This window comes from Solanum pennellii, chromosome 8, assembly GCF_001406875.1.
Source record: "Solanum pennellii chromosome 8, SPENNV200".
NCBI lineage: Eukaryota > Viridiplantae > Streptophyta > Magnoliopsida > Solanales > Solanaceae > Solanum > Solanum pennellii.
Window position 1 is genome coordinate 68,715,234 of NC_028644.1, and position 22,973 is coordinate 68,738,206.

Sequence of the window (22,973 nt, forward strand, 5' to 3'; positions counted from 1 at the left end):
ATATATATATATATATATATATATATCCTTGAACTTTTATGAGAAATGAAAAGTCAATGTGGTCAAACTATCCTTTTGGATTTTACTTGAAATGAGCAATTACCATTTATTATAATTAATTAATAATAAATTCTTTTAGAATTTGTTAGGCAATATTTCAAAAGATAGCATTAATGTCACGTGCAATAGTCAATTTAAAATCCAACTATATACATATATAACATCTTCCTCATACTAGGCAAAGATGAAATATTAGGTGTTCAAAATACTATAGCATTCATACATCAAAGTAAATCAAGTAAGTTCATTACCTAGTGTTTTCATGTTTTGTTAGCTAATAATCTAAAAATTAACAATAATGTTGTTGTTTCATGCTGTGAAATGTCTAAAAAGTAAATTAATGTATTCAGGCAATGTTGATTCATCAAGGAATTATTCGACAAACTTTATTGGTATTGTATCTTCTTTTGAATTATGATAGCATTCAAGGAAAAACATTGCTATCTAAAGTTGAGGAGTTAGAGTTGGAAGAAAAATTTAAGCTTCTCAACAAGCCATCAGTTAAAACAATTAAGGTATATATTTTGGGCAAACAAAGTCATTACTTTTAGAAGTCTTGTGAGTGATTATTGTACTCATGTGTATTATTAATCATTTTGGTTCTCAGAGTAAGTTTGGAGATATATATGATTGTGTGGATTTCTACAAACAACCGGCATTTGATCACCCGTTATTAAAGAATCACAATTTTCATCCGGAGGCATGTAATTCTTTTCTCTCTCCACTTTACTTTTATAATTAACTTTATAATAATTATATTATTTATTAATACACATTTTTGAGTTTTGGACGGACAGATGAAACCTACTTTAGCAAGGTCAAAACAAAATTCAAGTACCTCTCAAACTAATTGGTCGTCGAGATTATGGTCCAAATTAGATGATGGTTGTCCTTTTGGAACGGTTCCCATTAGAAGGATTACTAAAGAGGATCTTATTAGACAACGAAATATGCCACCGCCAGAAGATGTAATATCTGACGCCGAATTGACTACTGTAAGATATATAATGTTACATTAGTTCACTACTTTGTCTTAAATAATATAATCATAATTTCAATTGTAAAATCTACTATGTTAAGCACCAGTACTTATATATTCATCATTCATTGCAACAAGTCTCATATACTTCATTATGTGTATAAACAGATGAATAATAAACGTGAATCAAAAAGAAGATATATATCTTCACAAGGATACAAGGTAATAATTTTTATTTTTTTTCTATATGTATCACTTGTCTTACATAAAATTTAAATTAAAAGTATGCAAAGTACCAATTTCTATGCTAATTGCTTTAAGAGAGTAAATAGGCTAATTTTAATAATGCACCCTATCATGATTTAACAAATAATTCATTTTCATTTTCATTTTTATATACAGTTGGCAATAGTTCGAACTCCATATAATCCAAATAACAAATTTACGGGAGCTGGAATGTCCAGTAGTCTATATAATCCTCAAGTTGAAGGTCAGCAACACAGTGCATGTCGATTGAAAATTCAGAAAGAATCAGACATTATACAAGTTGGTTGGAGAGTAAGTTTATTATCTTATTCATTGGTAATTAAAGTGTGGGTGATTTGAATGTTACACATCTAACAAGCAAATTCTAATGAATCGTTATTGATGAAATCACGATATACTACTCATCTAATTTGTTTTATTCATTACTAAAATAAATCAAATATCTATTTCTTATTTTAGGTGGATCCAACTTTATATAAGGACAATAAAACTAGGCTTTTCGTGCATTTTCAAGTAAGTATATTTATTTATTTATTTATTCCTTCATGAAATTGAAATCTCCTTCAATTAGTTATTTACGACAGTTTATGTTTACTAGGCTGGTGATAAACATTGTTTCAATACATTATGTCCCGGTTTTGTGCAAGTATACCCTGATATACCTGTTGATATAGTTTTCAATGATACTTCACAACGTGGAGTAGGGGGATCATGGGAGTTCCCGATGCTTATCGAACGGGTATTTATTTATTTATTTATTGTATGTAAAATATTTTTCAAGATTTTGAAAGATATATATATATACACTAATATTTTATTTTTTTTATTTTTTTTTTAATAAAAGGATGAAGCCAATGGAAATTGGTGGCTTTTACTTGATGAAAGAAATATACATATTGGTTTTTGGCCTCAAAAGATTTTCACAAGCTTGACAGGCTTTGCTAATAACATTGAGTGGGGAGGTGTCGCGTATAGCCCACCAGGCGTGCCTAAACCTCCGATGGGATCAAGTTATTTTCCTATTGGAAACACTGGTTATGATGCTTATTGCGGAAAGCTTACAGTTTTAAATCATAAAGGTGTATTAATAAACATATATAGAACGTTAGTACGTGTTGACGATACTAATTTGTATCGACTTATAGATGACCCACGAATGGGACCTGGAAAGTTGAAACATTATGTATTGTACGGGGGACCAGGAGAAAGTCAACAACTTTAAATATGATTACAATGAAAGTAAACAAAATATGTCACAAATATTTGACTTTGTGACACTGTATGTGTTTGTAGCAGCCTTCACTTTGTTTAAAATAATTTTAACTAAACATATCTAAGAATATTTTTAAAAAGGACTTAAGGAGTTATAGCCATAGATGTTGAAACAGGGTTCTTTTTAACATTTCATTTGCCTGTCTGGGGATGATGCTTCAGTTAGTGAGAGATGAGAGATAGTGTCTCTAATTACTGTATTGAGAATCTAGTCAAGAATAGAATAAAATTGCACTAAGAAACTTTCCAATATAGCTAGCACTCTCAAAATTACATCCATCACCACCAAAATACTCAATTTTCATTTCATACAAGTCATAAACTCTCAAAATTATCTTGTGTCCAAAGATAACTCTCCCACCACTTATATCTTCGTTCCTCTTCCTATTTTGACAGACATTTACGTTTCCACCCAAAAAAGAAATAACTTTTTTTTGTATGGTTCCTTAACCAAAAAAAACATTTACAGCAAAATCTATTAACTTGTAGCAAGTAAATTACAAATAATTAAAACGTTCACTCTTCAGTTTTTCAAATTAATTATGTATACCACAAACACCATTGTTGTTCATTTGAACAAAAAAAAATCTATCATTTATCATAAATCGCATTTAAGCAACAGGAAACATGTTCTTCTTCTTCCTTAACGTTAAGGTACGAATCTATAAATCCATTTTCTTTCTTTATTATGCGTTGATCAACAAATGCTAATTGGTGACCGTTTTCTTTCTTCTCAACCAGATATTTATTGTTTTTTGCTTCATCAATTCGGTTTCTGCCAAATTATATTTATGGCAGGATCCATCTAGCTCAACTCTTGGAATGTTCATTTTAGCTGCATTGTTGGGAATAATACTTATATTATTAGTTTTTATATACTGGGAGGTGTCTGACAGGTTTAGACTCTACATTGCCCAGCGACCCGTTAGACGGGTAGTTAGTTCATTCCGTCAGGTACCGTATCCAGTACAGGACGGAATGAACTTTACAGACGGTACGTGCAAGATCTGTTTGACAGAATTCAAACAGACTGAGTACGTACGACTCCTCCCTTGCAGCCATGTATATCATCATGGCTGTATTTATAACTGGATGACTACAAACATGACGTGCCCAGAATGCCGTCGTGATTATAGTCATCTCGGAGTTTGAATAATTTTAAATTGATGTAATAATATATTCTAAATAACCAGAACGACTGTAATAATTTGAATACATTTATGCTTAATCTGTTTTTCATTAGCCCATTATGGCCCTTTATTAAATAGTATATCTGGAATATGTGTTTTTTCGATTTTGATATTATAATAGGAATTGCCCAAGTTTTGATTATTTCTTTTTGTTATATTGAAGAAATGAATTTGAAGAACAATTGATATTTAAAGTTTAAAGGGAGATTGAAACAGGAGAAAGGCACAAAATCGACTTCATTTGTGTTTTATCTACTAAAAAGGGATGTCTATAACAAAAAATGATTCATCTTTACATAATTTAATTAAGTTAATCTAAAGTTCGCGTTAGAATCAAATAAATTACAACTAAATAATCAAATAAATAAATAAGTTAGGTCCAAGTCTATTTATATTCGATTATAAATGATAGCCAAATCAACAATTTTTAATTTTATTTTCATGTTTTTATCATGACAAAAATGTATTTACAATGACATTCTCTTAAAAAACTTGAAAATCAACTGGGCCAGGCCCAAACTACAATGGGTTGGGTGACAAGAGCTAATTACCCATTTTTGTATGTGTAGCAACTATTTTTAATCTTTTAACAAAAACAACTTTTAGTTAGATAGACACGACCAGACAAGATAACACAACTTCATATCATCGAGGACATGATCCTATACAAGATGTCATGTATTAAAATAGAAGTTAGTAGATCGTGATGTCGTCTTACTTTTCGAAAGGTTCATGGTGTACGATCCTAAATAAAAGGGTATGAAAAACGTATATTAGAGTAAAAGTTCAGTAGATAATGGATGGCGTCTTACTTTTCAGTCTACTATACTAGAAGTACTGTTGTAAATCTTGTTTTCCGTGTTTATGATTATTCGTTTATTGTGTTCCCATTATTGCACTATGTTTGTTGCTCTCACTCCTTTCTTGCAGACTTTACGTCGTTCCTCTTATTCGTCGTTACATTTCTTCGCCCATATCTAATTTGTTGCACTTTATTCGAATATCTTCTAAAAACCTCCTCTCTACTCCAGAAGGTAATAGTAATACCGACAACCTACGCTCTACCCTCTACTGTCATCTCTATCTCTAATATAGGGGTGAACAACCTACTCACTCTACCCTCTGCCCTTCTCTCTACCTCTACAGTAGAGGTGGAGGGTGCTTACCAGTCGAGCAACCCCTCGTGCCTTATCCCAGTTTATTGTTTGTTTCATTGTTTAGTGAAGCACAATTCTATTAACAAGTGCATAGTTACCAACATCAATAAATTCGCAGCACATTCTCTGCTACAACCACAGAACAAAAATCATAGTGCTTAGCCAGAGAAAACCAAGAGACACTAGCTAAGGAACATATACAGCACATTCACTGCTACAACGAAATGAATACGATTTCGACAAGATAACTACACAGCAACGCTTGTGTTGCAAGTTCTCTTTACGCAGGGAGAGCTTTCAACCATTCATATGCATCTTATTTTCTTTGTTATTTATGTTCAAACCTTTTAAGACGCGACGGTCAGAAGATATACATATATAATACAAATATCACATACAAAGTCAGATTGATGGCAGCCCAATGTAGACCACCTTCTGATACACTTCTTGCCCTGCATTTTAGTTTACATTTTTCTATATCCTATTTGAATATTATTAAGCGTGACTACTGTACATTGGGGAGATGTTACCAGAAACCATCATCGACGGCCACTGCAGATGAAGGATAAGGATCATCCTCTTCTTCCATCTCCAATTCTGGTTCAGGAGATCCAAATTCAGTCAGCTCAACAGCAGCAAGGTTCTTTAGGTCAACGATTGAGAGCTCATCAAGGTGCCTCACGACCAAGTCAGCAGCACCAAGCTCATACACTGGATGTTTGCTAGCAACTGCAACACACTTCATCTGAGCATCATGTGCAGCCTCCACAGTTTGATTTGAGTTCCCGAACACAATACACCTCTCTGGTATGAATTGTAGAAGCTGTGATGCATAGACAAACATCTCCGGATCAGGCTTCCCTCTGTGAACATCCTCTGCAGCTACAATTACACTAAATATCCCTTCAAAGCCAATGGTACCAATTGCATTCTCGACATACTTTCTTGGACGTGTAGACACTAAAGCCATTGGCACTTTGTAGTGCATCAGGGTGTTGACGAACTCCTGTGATCCAGGTCGGAAGCTATATATTCCCCCCTGCAGGGCTTGATAAATATCTTCCTTCCGAGTAGCCATTCTCTTCACTTGAACAGGATCTCTTGACCAGCATAGAACTTCTGATATCGCTTGCTCATTCTTCATTCCTTCAATTCTCTTCAAAATAAAACCCGGAGGAGGTGATTTTCCTTCTTCCTGAGACAGAGCTAACCACGCCTGCTTCTCGAGATCTGGATTGTCTTCAGTTAACACACCTTCCCATTCAAATATAGCTGCTAACCATCCACAGCCCATCCTCTCTTGTCTAAGCAATGGATTATGAAGAGCTGGATTATCAGCTTTATTCGTTGGTGGCCATTTCCCTGGCTTTTTATCCACATCAGTCTCAATCCTATAACGAAAATCTTTAGATATTTTCTCGTCCTCTCTGAACGAAAATGCCTCTTTGGTCAATTCCATCGCCTGACCTCTAATCAACGAAAACCTCACACAAACACCTCTTAATCTCAGTAAATTCGAACCACAAACAAGCTTTCTGCCAAGAAAATCAGCAGAAGGCAATCGACATACAGCAATCGACTTCCGTTTACACGACACATCTTTGCTACAATTAACTCCATAAACTGGCACCCTCCCTAAAAGTGATATTGCACCAATTGATTCAACCATCCTCACTAACTAATCTTCCACCCCCACCACACCAACACCAACACCAAATCTTTAACTTCAAGAATCAAACTCTCCACCACAAAACCTCTCAACTCACCCCAACTTAACACAATCTCAACAAATCCCACAAACCCAATTGAACTTTCAAACTTTTAAACTCCCCCAAATCACCACACAACTAAAGGGACAAAAGGGAACAAATAAAGCAACCCTTTTAACAATAAAGATCCAAACTTTACTCAATACCCATCATTAAATAACACAATACAACCCAAATTTCGTCCACAGCACGTAAATTCAATAATCAAACGTAATAAGTAGATTACTTAAAGGATAAGGAAAGATAAGAACAACCAACCCAAACCCAAACCCAAATCAAAATATACACAGAAAAAAAAGGAAAACCCCCAAAAGATTTCACACAAATAAGATTATCCTAATAGAAAAATCTTAGATTTGTGAACAATATACACAAAATAAGCTAAAAATTCAATTTTTTTTTATATTTACAAAAAAGATAAAGATAGGAGGAACCTGAGGTGAATTGGGGAAGAAAGCAAAATACACAGAAAAGATTTTTTATTTTTTTGGTTATTATGAATAGCTCTGGTATTTGGAAAATTGTGTATATGTGTGGTTTATAGAGAAGGAGAAGGAGAAATTGAACCGGTGAACCGGGTACTTGTTGAACCGTTGAACCGGGTACTTGATGAACCGGTGAACCGGGAGTTGCCGGCCAAAGATGGAACCGGGTCAACATGTCGGTTTAAACTTTGGTTGCTTTCACTTTTTGCCCTTATAGTTTAGTTATTTCATTTTTGACCCCTATAATATGAAGTATTATTCTGTTTAGTCTATAAAAAAAAATTAATTCTAAATGTTTAATATAATTTCTCATACTTTTATGATGGACTAAAAATTTTAGTTGATTTTTGTAACAATATATAGTGTCGTTGACTCATTTTTTAAAATAAATAAATTATTACTCGTTATTTTTCATTGGGTTATAACGAAGTTCAACGATTTATTCTATCGTTGATTGAGATACGCCTGAGATTTACTACTACTTATATTTGAGGTTAGTTTGCGTAATTAATTTTTTTTTACATATTTTAAGTGATTCATTATTTAATGTAATAGATATTTGATTACATGCATAAAAGAAAATTCAAAATTCACATAAAATATCTGATAAAAACTATATCACGTGTTTAAATATTCAATAATTATAAGAGTAATAACGTGAAAAAAATAAGAAGATAATTTTGACCTCCACCCCCACCCCCTACCCTACCCTACCCCACCCCACTTGATTTTTCTTTATTTTGTGTTATGTTTCCTCTAGTGGGATCTAATGAACATCAACCACAACAATGGGAGCATCCATTATTGTTGGAGCAATATGCATTGTTTTCTTTACTCTAAGTTCAATTATTATTTTAATAGGCTTAGCAAAATTATTGCAACTCAATAATTAAACTATAGTTGCTAAGAAAAAAGTGATCATATTATAAAAGTACTTTATAACTTAAAAGACTTTTTTGTGGTTATGGATAATATTGTTGATGATAAAGCCTATATATTAGAGTTTGGTATCATACCAAACCAAGAAAATGGGGAATCCCATTAAAAGAACAAGAAAAAGAAAAAGGAACATTTCACTAATATTACATGAAATAGATTGAATTTTTTAAGTAGGTTTTATATCACGTGAGATATCAGTGTATATATTTCACTGAAATAGACTTTATAAAAAATCAATTATATTTAATTTTAATTAATTTTTTATTATTAGCGATAAAATATAATCGTATTTTACGTATCCAATTTATGAAATTATAATATGGGTTGTTGTAGTGCCAAATAATTATTGGTTCTTATAATATTTAAATAATGAGTTTGAAAGTGGTCTTTTTCAAACTTTAATTAAGAGTTTTGTGGATAATAGTGTGAGAAAATGTCATATTCATCTAATCACACACGCTATTCCATTTCTTTGCACATATAATTAAATATAAATATAGACGTAACACATATAATTGCTCTTAATGTACATATCATGTTAATGATATATATAAATATATATTACTTTATTATCCTATTTATTGTTACTTAAATATTTGGTTAGCTAGCATTATTGCTACTAATATAGAAATTATATCGATAATGTTTCATAATATGCAGTACAATGTAACCAATATTTCTAGGTGAATTTGAAAAGAAGAAAGGATTAAATCGAACAAATTTAGTTTTTCGACTCTTAATTCAATTTTAATGTATTTTTTGTAAAAAAATTAATTTTTTAATTTGATATTTGATGTTTAGTGTTTTTGTAATGCTTTAATATTTACAGAATGTTATAAAAATTAAATAATGTTCTCCAATAGAAATATCAATTATGTTGATCAACAATTTGAATTATAATGAGATAATTCAATTTATAAATCTTAAATTTGAATTTTCAATAGTACGAAGTTCAATTACAAATGCCTCTAAAAATAAATCTTACAATTATAAATTTAGATTGACGATTTTTTATTATTTTTTTTTATAATAGTTGAAAATAATGAGTCTAAGTAGACAAGTGAATTCCTAAGAACCACGTGGTGCCACGTTGACATAACAACGTGTCAAACTTAAATTCATTAAAATCTACCAAATGTCAAATTTTGTTGAAAGGAAAAAATATATATTTTAGAAATAAGTTTCTAGAAGATTTTTTTTCTTTTTTCAAATTACAAACATGGGAATCTATTGACTATTAATTATTAAATATTATTTTATTTGACATTATCTGATTTTTTTATTAAATAAATGTCAAATATGAGAGACATTGACTTTGAAGAGATAATTAACTAAAACTAGCTACCGTCTCCGCCCTCACTTGTTCGCCTCTCTCTTGACTTTTCTATATCTCCCAACCCCGCTCACTTGATACAAACTCATATGTATATCAGTCATATATATATACAATTATATGACAGATATATACAGACATTTTAATAGATATATAAATATAATTCACCTTTCTTCATTCTCTACCTTCTCACTCACCTTTCTCCTTCCTCTCTCAATCTCGATCACCTTTTTTTCTTCCTATAGCATATATATACGGATCGTAATTATCAAATAATAGCTATAAAGCCTAATTAAATTATTTTTAGTGGTTATTTACGAAATTTCCTCATAAATAAATACCATTTTGGGCCTATAAACTAACATGGGTTTTGAATATGGGCTTTAAGTAAAGCCAGCCCAATATAGGTTATATCAGCTTCACGTAGAGGAAGTCGTCGTCGGCTCGCTTTACCGACCCCGGCGACGGCGGAAAACCTTCTCCGACGGCAAAAATGGGTAAGAAACCGTCGAGGAAGAATGGAGTTGGTAAAGCATCTGGTTCAATTACATTGCGAGAAGAATCAGGTGTGAAGAAGAAACAAACTCATGTTAATGCGAAATCGATGCTGAAATTGGAGCATATAAAGGATATTGCTAACTGGACTAGTGGAGAAGGTTCCATACCTTCACTTGCTGCGTTTTTTGGGCAGAGATTAGCTGTATCAGCTGAGTCTTTGGGTGTTCCACCTGACCCTTCATTATTAACTTGTCAAAGGTTTGAGCTTTTTCATATAATTTTGGTTTGATTTTTCTTGCATTTATGAATACATACTTTGTTAATCTTGTGATGGGTTAAAAAATGGATATTTGTTGACGTAGGGGTATAGTAAGAGAGATAGGATTAGAGATGAGTATATTCGGAGGAGTGGTTTTGGTTGAGGACAAGATGCGGGAAGCTAGACTGAGATGGTTCAGGCATGGAGATGTAGATGCACAAATATGTGGAGGTGTGAGAGGTTGGCTATGGATGGTTTAGAGAGAGGTGATTAGACTAGCTATGACGTAGTTTTTAGCTTACTGAGGACATGACCTTAGATTGGAGCTTATCGAGGATACAAATTAGCGCAGGAGGTTATAGAAGATCACTAGTTAGTAATGTGTTGTATTGCTATCCGTCCATACTAGTAGTTGTAGTTTCTGTTACTATCTTTTGTTTCTTGTACATTGATTATCGTATTGTTTTGTTGTACTGTTCAGAATGCGTTGTTATGCTTTCACTTTAGCTTATTCTCTTTCTGGACCGCTTTGGACTGTTTTCTCTTGAGTCTGTCGGAAACAACCTAAGGTCTGCCTGCACTATACCCTCCTAGACATCTCTTTTTGACATTTGTGCGAACCAATGTAGAAAATGACATCCAATGATGAATTGCAAACGGATCACAGTACGCATCTCAAGATCTCTTGAGTCTATTGGAAACAACTCTCTATCCTAATGTTGAATGAGTCATTGTCGACTTCTCATTCTTTTTCTACGCTTTCATACTAACTTGTAATTGATATTTCACAGGTGTGAATCTATCCTTCAGGCTGGCTACAATAGTACAGCACGGATTGAGAAGAACAAAAGAAAGGCACGAAAGAAACACAAGACATCCGGTATTCCCTCGAAGAACTCAGTTGTATATGAGTGTCATTTCTGCTCACATCGAAATCTAAAGAGAGGAAACTCAAGAGGCTATATGAATAGCCTATATCCTGCCAAACCAAAAACTTTAACAGTTGATCCTGCTATATCAGCAATCCGAAAGGTAAAAGTTGATCCTACTGAATCAACAATGCAAAGATCTGAACATTTGGGCACGTTAGTGGCTAGTATCGATAAGACAAAAGTTGATCCTACTGAATCAGCAACCCGAAAATCTGAACAGTTGGATATGTTAGTGGCTAGTATTGATAAGGCAGGAGTTGATCCTACTGAATCAGCAATGCAAAAGTCTGAACATTTAGATACGTTAGTGGCTAGTATTGATAAGGCAGGAGTTGATCCTACTGAATCAGCTATGCAAAAGTCTGAACATTTAGATACGTTAGTGGCTAGTATCGATAAGACAAGAGTTGACACTACTGAATCAGCAACCCAAAAGTCTGAACAGTTCGATGCTTTTGGTGGCAGTACCACGGATGCAACAGTTTCATCTGAGCTAGGCGGAGATGATCCTATGGCTGGTCCTGCAACTCCATTGTCAACAGTTTCGGTTAATTCTTTGTTGGATTCGAAGAAGAGGAGAAGAAATCGAACAGGGTCCAAGAAGAAAGGTGAAACTCAGGATGGTTCATCAATGACAGATGTTGAGAAGACTGTCTCAACATCCAGTAAGAGAAAGAAGAAGTCTTGGACTAGTTTGAAGGAAATTGCTGAAAGTCGGAGTAACAATAGTAGGAAGTTCTCCAATATATCTGTTCCATTGATTCTTTGATTCTGAAAATTGTCTTGTTGCCCGTTGAGCTCATAATTATGCGTTTCGATTAAATTCGAATCGCGCATTGCAGGGTCTATTCAGAGTGGCACCCCTAACCGAATTTTAAATATGGTCTTAGTTATAGATAATGAGGAATTTCATTATGTGTGCGTATAAAAGGTTAAATTTTGTTTAAATGATGTTTCTTAATCTTAAGAATAAGTGTTAATACAAATTATACAATATTGATTAACAGAAATTATAATAAAATAAGTAGCTTTAAAAGTCTAAGAATAAATATAACTATTAAATATAACTATTAGGGGAGTTTTCGCACAAGTCACTTAAAGATAACTTAATTATGCTTCATAGCTATAATTTGGTAATTACGATTTGTAGCTATATGTTAGAGGAAGGAGAGAGGCGAGCCAAATTATGAAACGGAGGAGAGAGGTGAGCCAAATTAGGAGAGGGAGGAAAGAAGTGAGTGAGAGTGGGTAGAGAGGAGAGAGAGGGGAATTATATTTGTATATCAATCGAACTGTACATGTATATTTGTCAAATAATTGTATATATGTAATTGGTATATATATGTATTTGTATATCTGACGAACGAGATCGGGAGAAAGAGGAGATATATGAGCGAGATTGGGAGAGGGAGGATAGAGGTGAGTGAGAGAGGGACGAGAATAGAGAGAGACGAATTGTATATGTACATTTGTTAGATAATTGTATATAGATAAATGATATCCATATGTATTTTTATATCTAGCGAACAAGGTTGAGAAAGGGAGGAGAGAGGCGACCGAGAGATGGAAGAGAGTGGAGAGAAGCGAGTTGTATATGTATACTTTTTAGATAATTGTATATGTAACTGATATACATATGTGTTAGTATATCCGTCGAGCGAGTTTGAGAGAGAGAGAGAGAGGATAGAGACGAGCGCGAATAGGAGAGCGAGAAGAGATGCCACAGAGTGGAGATAGACGAATTGTATTTGTATATGTGTCATATGTATATGTATAATTTGCATTTCTATATATATACAACAGGAGAGAGGCGACGTAATTACAACTGAAATTAAGCTATAAGTCGTAATCAATTCAAACTATAACTATAGTTTCTGATTAATATTTACTTATCCACGTAATTTTCCATAACTAATATATACTATTGTAGTAAAATGAATTAAAAAATGGAAATATAATTTGTTTTAATTTGAATGACTAGTAAATATGTTGATATAGCTTGTATTTATTATTATAAAAAAATTTAACTTTCTTAAGTCTTCTTGTACTATTATTTTTCCCTATGATCCACTCCTCGTTTAAAAAGAAGTTAACATAAACATTAGCTACTGTATAGTCTAATAATTGCTAATTTATTATCAAATTAATTGATTGACTAGCGAATTAACATTTTAAATAATTAATAATTAATAAATGAAATTGTTAAAAAAACTATATACACCGTTTCACTCGATACACAACCTATTTAAACGTTTACTAACTATATAAAATAACCCTAGTACGAAAATAAAATTATCACCCAAACTTTGAGAAAGTCAAAAATATATCGTCGGAACGAAATCAAATAAGGTCAATACGACTTATTGAAAAATGAAGCTAGATGTAAATAAAGTCAATCGAATTAATCCAAAAATATTAAATCAATAAAACTCATCCAAATTTCCATCTAAAAAACTATATATTTTCTTAGATTTAGTTAAATTACAATATTTACATATTAGATATTCAATCTCCCTAACTTTATTTTGTGTTCATTTAATTATACAAAGTCATTTTTAGTGAAAATTGTGATTCCGTTATGGTTCAAATAATAGGCAAATCAATAAATTGATTGTTGTATTCACAGTCACAGCAAATTCCACCTTTACTCGACACTTGTTGCTCTACTCACCCATCGGAAAAATGGGAAACCGGCGGAATGCAATGGTTGCGGTAAGCGATGACGAGGATGATCACGTGCAGCTATCATCGCGGCCGACACGCGACGAAGGGAAAGCGAATCAGAGGAAGAGGAAGAAAGTGAGGCTCGACGAAGAGGAAGAAGAGGAGAAAGCGAATACAGAGGATGAAAGTAGAGATAAGAGGAGGACGAAGAGGAAAGTACCGGAGAACGAGGAGGAGGAGGAAGAGGAGAGGGGAAGGGGGAAGAGGATTAAGAAACTGAAGAAAGTTGAAGAAGAAGAGGAAGAACCCGAACCGGTTAAGGAGGAGGAGGAAGAAGAACAGCAGGAAGATGCTAAGCCTATTGGTGAGGTTATTAGGGTTACTGGAAAAGGAAAAGGGAGAAAAACCCATTACGAGTCGTTCGAGTACGATGGGAATCGCTACGAACTTGTGAGTTTTCATTTATTCGTTTCGTTTCATCAAATAACGCTTTTGAATAACTATAGGAAATTAAATTAATTGAAGATTAGTTTTTGTTTTTTGCAAAATTTCTGCTCATTTCCCATGTCTGGTAGCTGAATTAGGGTTTGAAATGTGAGGTTTGTTTTTAGTATAATAGAAAAAATTGATGCCTTTGAACTGTGGAAAAGAGACAGCATCTGGCAGAAATGCAGGGTAACACCTTGTTTGAATGGTTGTTACCTGTTGTATTGTATGGTATCTTTAAATCCATTGTTGACAAAATTTAGAAGAAAATACAAATTGGTCGTTACATAAAAAAGATCTTTTTGTCGTTACTAACGATGTCTTTAAATCCATTGTTAGGCGACGACAAAAAGATCCTTTTTATGTAGAGACCATTGTTAGGTAACGACAAAAAGATCCTTTTGTCGTTACCTTAATATTTCTTCTCATTGTGTCTCGATTTATTGGTTAATAATTATATTTTATCTTTTACCCTACTACCCTTTATGATAGGTTATATCATTCAAATTATGGAACAATATGCAACATCCATCCAAACAAAGTGTAAGGCTGCGAGCAATAGAGACCCCTCCCCCCTCCCCGTACACCATGAATAGCCGGAGCTTAGTGCATTGGGTTGCCCTTTGCCTCTGATGCTTATTAGCAGAACTCATATTTCTTTACAATATACAAATTGTTACTCCAGATTACCGGCTTCAACCAATACTACATTATTCTCAACCTTCGATGTAAAGAAATATCTCCAAAGCACTATCTTCCTGTCCTGTCTTTCATCTCATTTGATTATGATATGTCAATTATGTTTATACCTGACTAAACATTGGAAATAGTGAAAATGATGTAAAAACACTTTCCATGAGAATTATTTTCCTTGGTAAACATTTCATCCGTAATGTTTGAAGGAGGTGATTTCATGGATCCACTCTGCCCCTTTGAGTCTGTTTAAATTGACTTAAGTGTTGGTGAAACCTACTTTTAAGTCATTTTTTGCTTTTAGGATCGTTTGGTAAAGTTAATAATAACTTAGAATAAGTTTAAAATGACTTAAGTTAAGTTAAAAGTTAAAAGTAGGTACTTCCATTTTTTTATTTAAAAGTTACTTAAGTTTGACTTTCTAAAAACTACTTTTAAAAAGCTACTTTTTAAGTTAAGCCAAATGGGCTCTTAGTCTCTTAAGTGATATAGCTACTGTTGACCTATGATGTTTCTCTCATTACTAATATGTTCTTGTACAGGAGGATCCCGTGCTCTTGGTTCCAGAAGGACAACTTCAGAAGCCTTATGTGGCAATTATCAAGGTAATTCCTTTTCCCTGGAAGATGCAAAACTTTTTTGGTAACTGTATGGCACGAAGTGGGTGTAAACCTTGGGCATCAGGGTTCAAATTCCAATAGAGATAAAAAACATAAGGTGATTTCTTTCCATTTGCTTTGATTAACCAAAAAATAAATAAACGAGATTGGTTTTGGTGATTAGAGACATGTACATCTTATGTGATAACTATACTATTTCCTGTTCAATCATCAAGAATGAAGTCTGTTCCACTATTGATTTTGGTTGTAGTGTACAATCTGAGCTTCTTTGGAAGCTTATGTATTAGGAAATTATCCTTCCTTCTATGAAATTAGGACATTCAATTGGACATGGATCTCCTTTGCAATCTTTTCTCTTCTAGTTCACCATCAGAGAATACTCTCTCTTTGTGCTGCTTCTGAAAGTCTGAATTAGACTTCCTGAGCTGTGAGTACAAAAGGGAAGGGGGTGAGTACAGAAGCAAATCATTAAACTGTAGCCTAAGAAGGAAAAACAGATGAACAGTAACTAGTCTTGTAAAAGATAATAATTGCCCTCACCCATATACCAGCATCTATATTAAAGTTGGGTGAGAAGTGGGGGTAGTTGCTGGAAGGTGAATTTCCTTTCATTGGTAGGAAGTAGAAGAGGAAGTGAAGTGGAAGAGAAAGATATGCAACAATGCCACATTTGTGTTTCATGTCTTCCAAATTTGGCAGAAAGGAAGGTGTAATCATTTCTTGGTGCATTTTTTCCAGCTATATCAAAGAACCGTAGGACTGATATGTTTGTTCCTTATAGGAACAGCAATTGTATGTCTCCCAACCTTCCATTGATTCCATTATAAAATTTAGACATTAGGATGCAGGTACTTTTCTGTTTTTTAGGAGTAGTTTTTTTTACTCCTCTAACCTCTAGTTTTGTTGGGATTAGCAAAGTAGTTTTGGAGTAGAGACATTACAACGTGTCACGAGTCTATATTGAGATCTTTCTCTCAGATAGTCCAGTGTTAAGTAATCTGTTTCTTGGAGAGTTGACTATCATATCATTTTTTTTCTTTTCGATTTGATCAAAATTTCCCAGTATTTTATCCGCAGCCTCTTGAACTGTTTTGTTAGTTTTGACATGAAGTTATTTGTAATATTTGATTCTCTGGCTGTTAATTTTAGTGCGGGTAATCACTTCTAATCTCTTATTTGAATTTTCAATTTGATATTCCCCTTATAGGATATTACTCAGACCAAGGATGGTAACCTTATGGTCACAGGACAGTGGTTTTACCGACCTGAGGAAGCAATAAAAAGAGCTGGTGGAAATTGGCAATCACGGGACACGAGGGAATTGTTCTATAGTTTTCACCGAGATGCGGTCCCAGCGGAGTCGGTCATGCACAAGTGTGTGGTGCACTTCATACCATTAAACAAGGAGATCCCTAGACGGAAAGAGCATCCTGGTTTTATTGTTCAGAAGGTATATGACACTGAACAGAGGAGGCTTTTCAAGTTGACAGATAAGGATTATGAAGATACCAAACAGCATGAGATTGATCTGCTTGTTCAGAAGACTATAGCACGAGTTGGGCAGCTTCCTGACCTTGAAACTGAGGATAATTCTGCAGGCCCTGTTAGTCAGGAAGACCAATTGAAGAGTAAACGACTTTTGAGGAAGAAGAGCATGATGTCTTTGGATGTCACCAGAGATGATGAAGCACCATCTAGGTCGGGTCAGCCTAGAGCAGAAACTCCAGGCAGTTGTGCCAATAATGCATCAGAATACTTCATCATCCTTTCAAACTTCAGAGTCCTAACAGGTGAAACACAGCGCGACAAATGGCTGGAAAAACTGCTGCAATCAATTCAGTATTTTTGCAGTCCTGTTGATAATGTGCAAACTGATGGTAAAGCAAAAGGGGGCTCAGATGCTGCTGATCTTACTGGTAATACTGATTCTGCGAAACCCGTGAATGAGTCTCTAGACAACGGTGCTGATGTAAGATTTCTTTTGATTCTTGACAGAATTTATGTATGATTGCTAGTGTGTGGGCAGTTTTTCCTTGAAATGTTTATTCTGTTTGATTATTTTCAGGGTGATGTGTTCCGATGGCCTGACAGCGCTGTCACTGCTGTAGTCTCTCTCGAGAAAGTTGCACATGAGGCCCTCTCATCTGATTTTCAGAAGTACAATCAGAAGATGAGGCAGTTAACATTCAATCTTAAGGTGAGTACCTTTTATTAGGGGTTGGGGTATGAGCCTGGAGTTTATTTAAGTTTCTACTAATTTTCTATGTGGGTATGTCTCTACCTTCTAATTTTCCAGTTTTTGATGCTGTAAATTTATTTCCAGCACACCTCACTCTTAGCACGTCGTCTTTTGAAAGGAGAGTTGGATCCCTCGCAGATACTTAACATGTCCCCCAATGAGCTAAAGGTATGGGTCCATGGAATAATTTGTTGAATTTGAGGATTTATTTTATGTTTTTTGCAGATTGCCTAAACTGTTTGACATAATAGTCCGTATGTGTTTCGTTGATTTCTTAATGGGTCAGGACTTGCTTTGTTGGACATATCCATTGTTTTTCTTGAATTCACTGGGTGCAACCTAAATAGGTTTATTTGAAGTTCATGAAATGTAAATATACTTCAGGTACAGATAAAGTGAAAGCTGATTTTGAAAACAAAAATACAATTGAGCATTTCCCTAAGTAATCATACAAAATAAAGGATAATATGATTTGTCCCGTGAGACTGTTTGTGAATTAAACATTGGCTTCCCTTTTCTCCCATAAAAAAAAAAAGATGAAAGAAACAGGAGATTTCCTACCAATGAAGAAGTTGAGCAATCGCCTGTACTCATAGGAATCTCATGTGCTCCCAAAAAAGGGGGTGTTTGAAATGTTGATGAAGGTGTTCTCATTTCCTTCCATACAAGTAAACTAACTTAGGTTTGGCAGAAGATAGTACAAACTTGCCTTGCATTTTGGTTTTGGTTTAAGAATTTAAGCATAAAACAGTTTCTTCTGCTTACTTGATCTTTAAAACATTTGAATTCTACTTGGTCAAGACAGGGGTCAAACTCCTTATTTGAGAAGGAAAGATTTTGGAGGTTTCTTCCAAACCTAGGTTAGGGATGGTTGCTGCTGAAAACATTGTTAGGCTAGTGTGGTTTAATTTGTGGTGAGGGTTGCCGGCTCAAAAATCAAAAGAACTGTAATGGGAAAAAGAAAGATGCACAAACAAGAGGACTGGAAGAGGAGTATGAATTCGAGGATGAGTATGCAACACTTGAGTGAAAAACAGTATATCTTAATTGAAATGTGCAGAAGTGTATTGTATGTACAGACATCTATATGATCAGGGGTACAAATATGAAGTAGGTGGTATTAAGTTATTTTTTGTGTCATCCTGTAGATATACAAATACTAATATCTTCATCGATTCTTAGAGAAGTATCCGATATTTCAAACTTAAGTTGGTTCACATTCTATTTGATTGTTCCTGATCTTATAAATTTAAGTAATTTTAATACTCTGTCAAACATTGTCCATATTTCTTTTTCCATTTTTCATCTGATCCTATCTTCTTCATATTCCTAGTTCTTCCTTCCATAATCTTATATCTTCAGCAATTATTATTGTACCAGGGAATCTTATAAAATATAATAAGAATAATGAAAATAACAAGAATATAAAAGAGTTATCATGGAAAGAAATAAAAAAATGAGACACTTCTCTTTGCGGTGGAGATAAAACATATATAGCACTACATGGTGGAGATAAATATATATAGCACTATGTAAGTAGTATCTATCAAATTTGGATGTGTCTTTTTCTGTACATCGAATAAATATGTGTTTTAAGTAGTCATTCTTTTTGGTGGATGGTTCATTTGGATTAGTATTCTCTATGAGGGGATTATTTGCCATATGAGGAGATTATCAGCTGTTAAGTCTTTCTGAAAACCTTTAATTGTTTATTTCTGTTGTGGAATCTGGAAATTGGTGCCGGAAGATCATGCTTTCCTTTGGTTGATGTTCTCTTCCGTTTTTATCTCAGGAAGCTTTAACAGCAGAAGAGTTGGCAAGCAAGGAGCCCGAGGAGCCAGAGCCCATACAGGTTTATACTATATATCATTTTGTTATTTAAGCAGGTTTAGTTTAACTTGCCAGAGAAAACTCAAGTTTAGTTCTTTGGTGATAGAGTTGGTCCTTGATTTCTCATTACCAACTATATGTATCCTTTTTGAGATTAGGGGTGGCAATGGGGCGGGTGTGGGGTAGGTAGGGTTTAAGCATATGCGGGTGGGGCGGGTTGGGATAAATGCAGTTGCGGGACGGGGCAAAATTAAAAATTACATAATTTGTGCGGTGTGGGTGTGGGTTAGGGCAGAAATAACTTAAGAAATAGGAAGCTATTCCTAATCTGATATGAAAGATCTCGCTAATTAATATGATTACTTTTAGCTATTTGAAGTTAGCAATTTTTTAAAATATTTTTGTAAGTTGTCAGTTGTCTAGTTAATGAATTAATGATAGTAATCTCTTATGTTTATATGTATAGTATTGGGAATGAGGTAAATGAATATTTTCTGTGTCTTTTTAGTTTAAATTTTTTTGTAATTATGTAACCTGCCCAACTGGGTAGAAATTACAGTCAACGAAAATTTGGTTCCTACAGTGTATACACTAATTAGGGTAATTAAATACTTTTTAAAAATCACGGGGCGGGGCAGTGAATACGGTTGTGGGGAAGGTTTATGAGGGTTATAAGATTATGCAGAGCGGGGTTGGGCGGGGTGGATTTCAATTTGCGGGTTAAGATAAGACCCGCCCAGCACCGCCTCATTGCCATCCCTATTTGAGATGCACTAAATGTGAGAAAAAATTTCTTGTAATAAAGTAAAAAGATCTTCTCTTTCAGCTAAGCATGATTTTGTTTTCTATTATGAAAATGAATGTAGGCATGTCGCTTCTCAATGTACTGAGCCTCATGAAGATTCTGAAGAATTATCTGTTCATGTTGAGAACTTGAAAGAGGAGTTTTAGAGATCTGTCACCATCATTAATTAGCAAAAATTGATATGATGATGTTATAAGACGGGGATACATCTCATTTTGACATATCTTATTTTCTCATTTCTTTTCACTTTGTGTAACAGATGACCAGTACTTGTTACAAAAACTTAACACAGGTTGAGTATGTTGTTTCTTGTAACTCACTTCTGATCGGTTTGTGGCACAGATGACTGATGCTCGCTGCAAAAGATGCACTGAGAAAAAAGTGCGGCTCATGGAGATTATTCAGGCTGGACACGGAGATCGTTACTCGGTTTGTCCTTGCAGCTTTTCTTTGTGGTTTGAGACAGACTTGCTTCATATATGCATCATTATGTTTCTTTTTGGATATCTCTTGTACCCTCTTATTGTTACTACTACAATTATTATAGTTATCTGTTTACTATGATAGCAATTCCTTGTTGCACCCGAATCTTTTTATAGTTAATTGAACCTCGTCTTTGATACATCTATCTATAGAGTTAATATGATCGGTAATAATGAGGAGATTTGAACTTAAAACAATTTCATGTTGTGTTTAGATGATGTGACAGTAATCAATCTCTTTAGAGTACTCTTCTGTTCTCAGGGTAAAGCTACTTCACCTCCTCACTGGCATTATACTAAACCACCATGCAAGATGTTGAAGGGAATTTACCTTCTCGTAGAGATAATCGCTCGTTGTGTCCGTTCAATTTCATGTAGTCATTTCAGAGTTTTACTCGTTTTCGAAGAACAAAAACAGATTGAATATGGTGTAAATGCCATTAGGAAACTTCTCTCTAATATATACTTTTTAACTATGTCATCTTTTCCTTTAATGCTGACAGACTGTCTCTTCTTTTCTTTTTTTAAATCTCAGCTGGAGTGTATTGCTTGTGGCAATACTTGGTATGCTTCTAGAGACGAAGCTGCTAGCCTCACAATCGATGGACCAAATTCTGCAAAGAGCGTTGGAGCTGAACCGTTGGCCACTGCTAAGTTTGAAGATGTAGAGAAGAACTTAACGAGTCCACGAAAAGGTGACAAAGGAGCTAACGACATTCTAAAGAAAACAACAGAAGCTTACATGCCAGTTCTAGATAGCCAAAGATCATTCAACAAAACCAAGCCTGAAGACAATACTACCACCAGCCATGCCGACTAAACGTTCTGCTAGTGCTACACTTAATAGATAGTACAAATGTAGTTGGTATAGACCAAAAAATCGTAGTCTAGTTAGACAATTTAATCGCGACAATGAGGTATGGATTGTTTTCTTTCTTTCTTAGTACTGTACAATCTGCACAGTTGTAAAGGGTAGGGTAAAAAGGTTGATGGATGTTAACTTGTGTAGTTTAAGATTATTATCTTTTTCTTCTTCAACCTACAAATGAGGTGATTTATGGCTGCATTTATAGCTTTGGTACATCTTTTCTTTAACATGCATTGCTCCACTCTACAAGGACGTTCAATGAAGGGAACGTGTTGAAAAAACTACATGTATTGGGAAGGAATCTTTATATCATCTATTGGTGATGGCAACTCCTCTAGCCATAAATTTTCTTAAATTATCAAGTTGAGTGTCATTGGAGTTTTCCAATTACGGTAACAATCGGAAACATCCTCCTTACCTTCACAACCTCGAGGTAAGACTATGGACTTATCAGGTCTTCTTAGATCTTGTAACTTGTGGGATTAGATTAGATACGTTTTAACTGATCCTAAAGTAAAGGTCTAGTATAAAATTTGTATTGCAAGATGATCATAATTTGGCAAGGGATGGATAGATGGATGGTTAGGAGTAACGTAGTTTGATGTATAAAATATTTCGTATTCATAGAGGGTTCGGGAAGGATCGAACCCTAGGGGTAATAATGTCAATTTGGGAAAAGTATAGTATAATATACTTTGATTTCTATATGCCGGCCATTTTCAGATCTGCTTCCTCTCTGCCTTAAACCACTTCACATGCACCCCTTATGAAATTACTCTTTTCTCCTTGCTCTTTTGCACTCAAACTTATACAATGACCAAAATATCCTTTCAAAAATAAATAAATAAATAAAACATTTTAAAAAGAATACAAAATTTATTTGGAAGAAAGAATCTTAAAATTATTAAGATACTCAACTTCAGAATAATCTTTAACCGTTGTCATTCATTATTACTAGCAAAAACGCTTCACAATCATTATTAACGATCATCACTAGTGCGTGTTACCAAATGTCACTAGCTTTTAAAGGGTTAATATTTACAATAATAACATATTAATAATCAAATATTTTAAGTTAAATTTGGACATCTTAATTTTTTTAAAATAATAAAAGAATATGGCTTTGTTTATATTAGGATCTTTGAT

At 34.1% G+C, this 22,973-nt stretch overlaps 4 protein-coding genes across 5 annotated transcripts; 3 read left to right on the forward strand and 1 right to left on the reverse strand.

Annotated features, from left to right (window-relative positions):
* The first annotated feature begins 236 nt into the window (after positions 1-236).
* On the forward strand, positions 237-2,634 carry LOC107028150. Its single transcript, XM_015229199.2, has 9 exons — positions 237-298; positions 411-575; positions 668-760; positions 858-1,055; positions 1,208-1,261; positions 1,442-1,597; positions 1,766-1,819; positions 1,905-2,045; positions 2,151-2,634. Exons 2-9 carry the CDS (start codon positions 414-416, stop codon positions 2,526-2,528), a joined length of 1,236 nt encoding a protein of 411 aa, XP_015084685.1. The 5' UTR covers positions 237-298; positions 411-413; the 3' UTR covers positions 2,529-2,634.
* Positions 2,635-5,220: 2,586 nt separating this feature from the next.
* On the reverse strand, positions 5,221-7,212 carry LOC107028666 (5-amino-6-(5-phospho-D-ribitylamino)uracil phosphatase, chloroplastic). The gene has a single exon (XM_015229827.2). It carries the CDS (start codon positions 6,592-6,594, stop codon positions 5,452-5,454), a length of 1,143 nt encoding a protein of 380 aa, XP_015085313.1. The 5' UTR covers positions 6,595-7,212; the 3' UTR covers positions 5,221-5,451.
* A 2,502-nt stretch (positions 7,213-9,714) lies between these two features.
* LOC107027335 lies at positions 9,715-12,088 on the forward strand. Its single transcript, XM_015228514.2, has 2 exons — positions 9,715-10,207; positions 11,000-12,088. Exons 1-2 carry the CDS (start codon positions 9,945-9,947, stop codon positions 11,907-11,909), a joined length of 1,173 nt encoding a protein of 390 aa, XP_015084000.1. The 5' UTR covers positions 9,715-9,944; the 3' UTR covers positions 11,910-12,088.
* Positions 12,089-13,691: 1,603 nt separating this feature from the next.
* Positions 13,692-22,040, forward strand: LOC107028621. 2 transcript variants are annotated; one of them, XM_015229761.2, is made up of 8 exons: positions 13,696-14,254; positions 15,526-15,588; positions 16,811-17,572; positions 17,669-17,800; positions 17,927-18,010; positions 19,635-19,694; positions 20,820-20,906; positions 21,495-22,040. In XM_015229761.2, the coding sequence occupies exons 1-8, from the start codon at positions 13,823-13,825 to the stop codon at positions 21,777-21,779; spliced, it is 1,905 nt and encodes a 634-aa protein (XP_015085247.1). In that variant the 5' UTR covers positions 13,696-13,822; the 3' UTR covers positions 21,780-22,040. The 2 variants fall into 2 exon arrangements, with proteins under 2 accessions (XP_015085248.1, XP_015085247.1); XM_015229762.2 differs by lacking the exons at positions 20,820-20,906; positions 21,495-22,040 and adding an exon at positions 20,539-20,813 and having other exon boundaries at positions 13,692-14,254.
* Positions 22,041-22,973: the final 933 nt, after the last annotated feature.

What these genes read in the sequence shown, in the direction of transcription:
- LOC107028150 (XM_015229199.2), top strand. Translation starts at nt 414, where the DNA reads ATGTTGATTCATCAAGGAATTATTCGACAAACTTTATTGGTATTGTAT. An exon ending in ATCACAATTTTCATCCGGAG is followed by an intron (nt 761 to 857) that starts GCATGTAATTCT and finishes TTGGACGGACAG; the next exon opens with ATGAAACCTACTTTAGCAAG. An exon ending in TCCCGATGCTTATCGAACGG is followed by an intron (nt 2,046 to 2,150) that starts GTATTTATTTAT and finishes TTTTAATAAAAG; the next exon opens with GATGAAGCCAATGGAAATTG.
- LOC107028666 (XM_015229827.2), bottom strand. Translation starts at nt 6,594, where the DNA reads ATGGTTGAATCAATTGGTGCAATATCACTTTTAGGGAGGGTGCCAGTT.
- LOC107027335 (XM_015228514.2), top strand. Translation starts at nt 9,945, where the DNA reads ATGGGTAAGAAACCGTCGAGGAAGAATGGAGTTGGTAAAGCATCTGGT. An exon ending in TCATTATTAACTTGTCAAAG is followed by an intron (nt 10,208 to 10,999) that starts GTTTGAGCTTTT and finishes GATATTTCACAG; the next exon opens with GTGTGAATCTATCCTTCAGG.
- LOC107028621 (XM_015229761.2), top strand. Translation starts at nt 13,823, where the DNA reads ATGGGAAACCGGCGGAATGCAATGGTTGCGGTAAGCGATGACGAGGAT. An exon ending in CTTATGTGGCAATTATCAAG is followed by an intron (nt 15,589 to 16,810) that starts GTAATTCCTTTT and finishes TTCCCCTTATAG; the next exon opens with GATATTACTCAGACCAAGGA. An exon ending in CTCTAGACAACGGTGCTGAT is followed by an intron (nt 17,573 to 17,668) that starts GTAAGATTTCTT and finishes GATTATTTTCAG; the next exon opens with GGTGATGTGTTCCGATGGCC.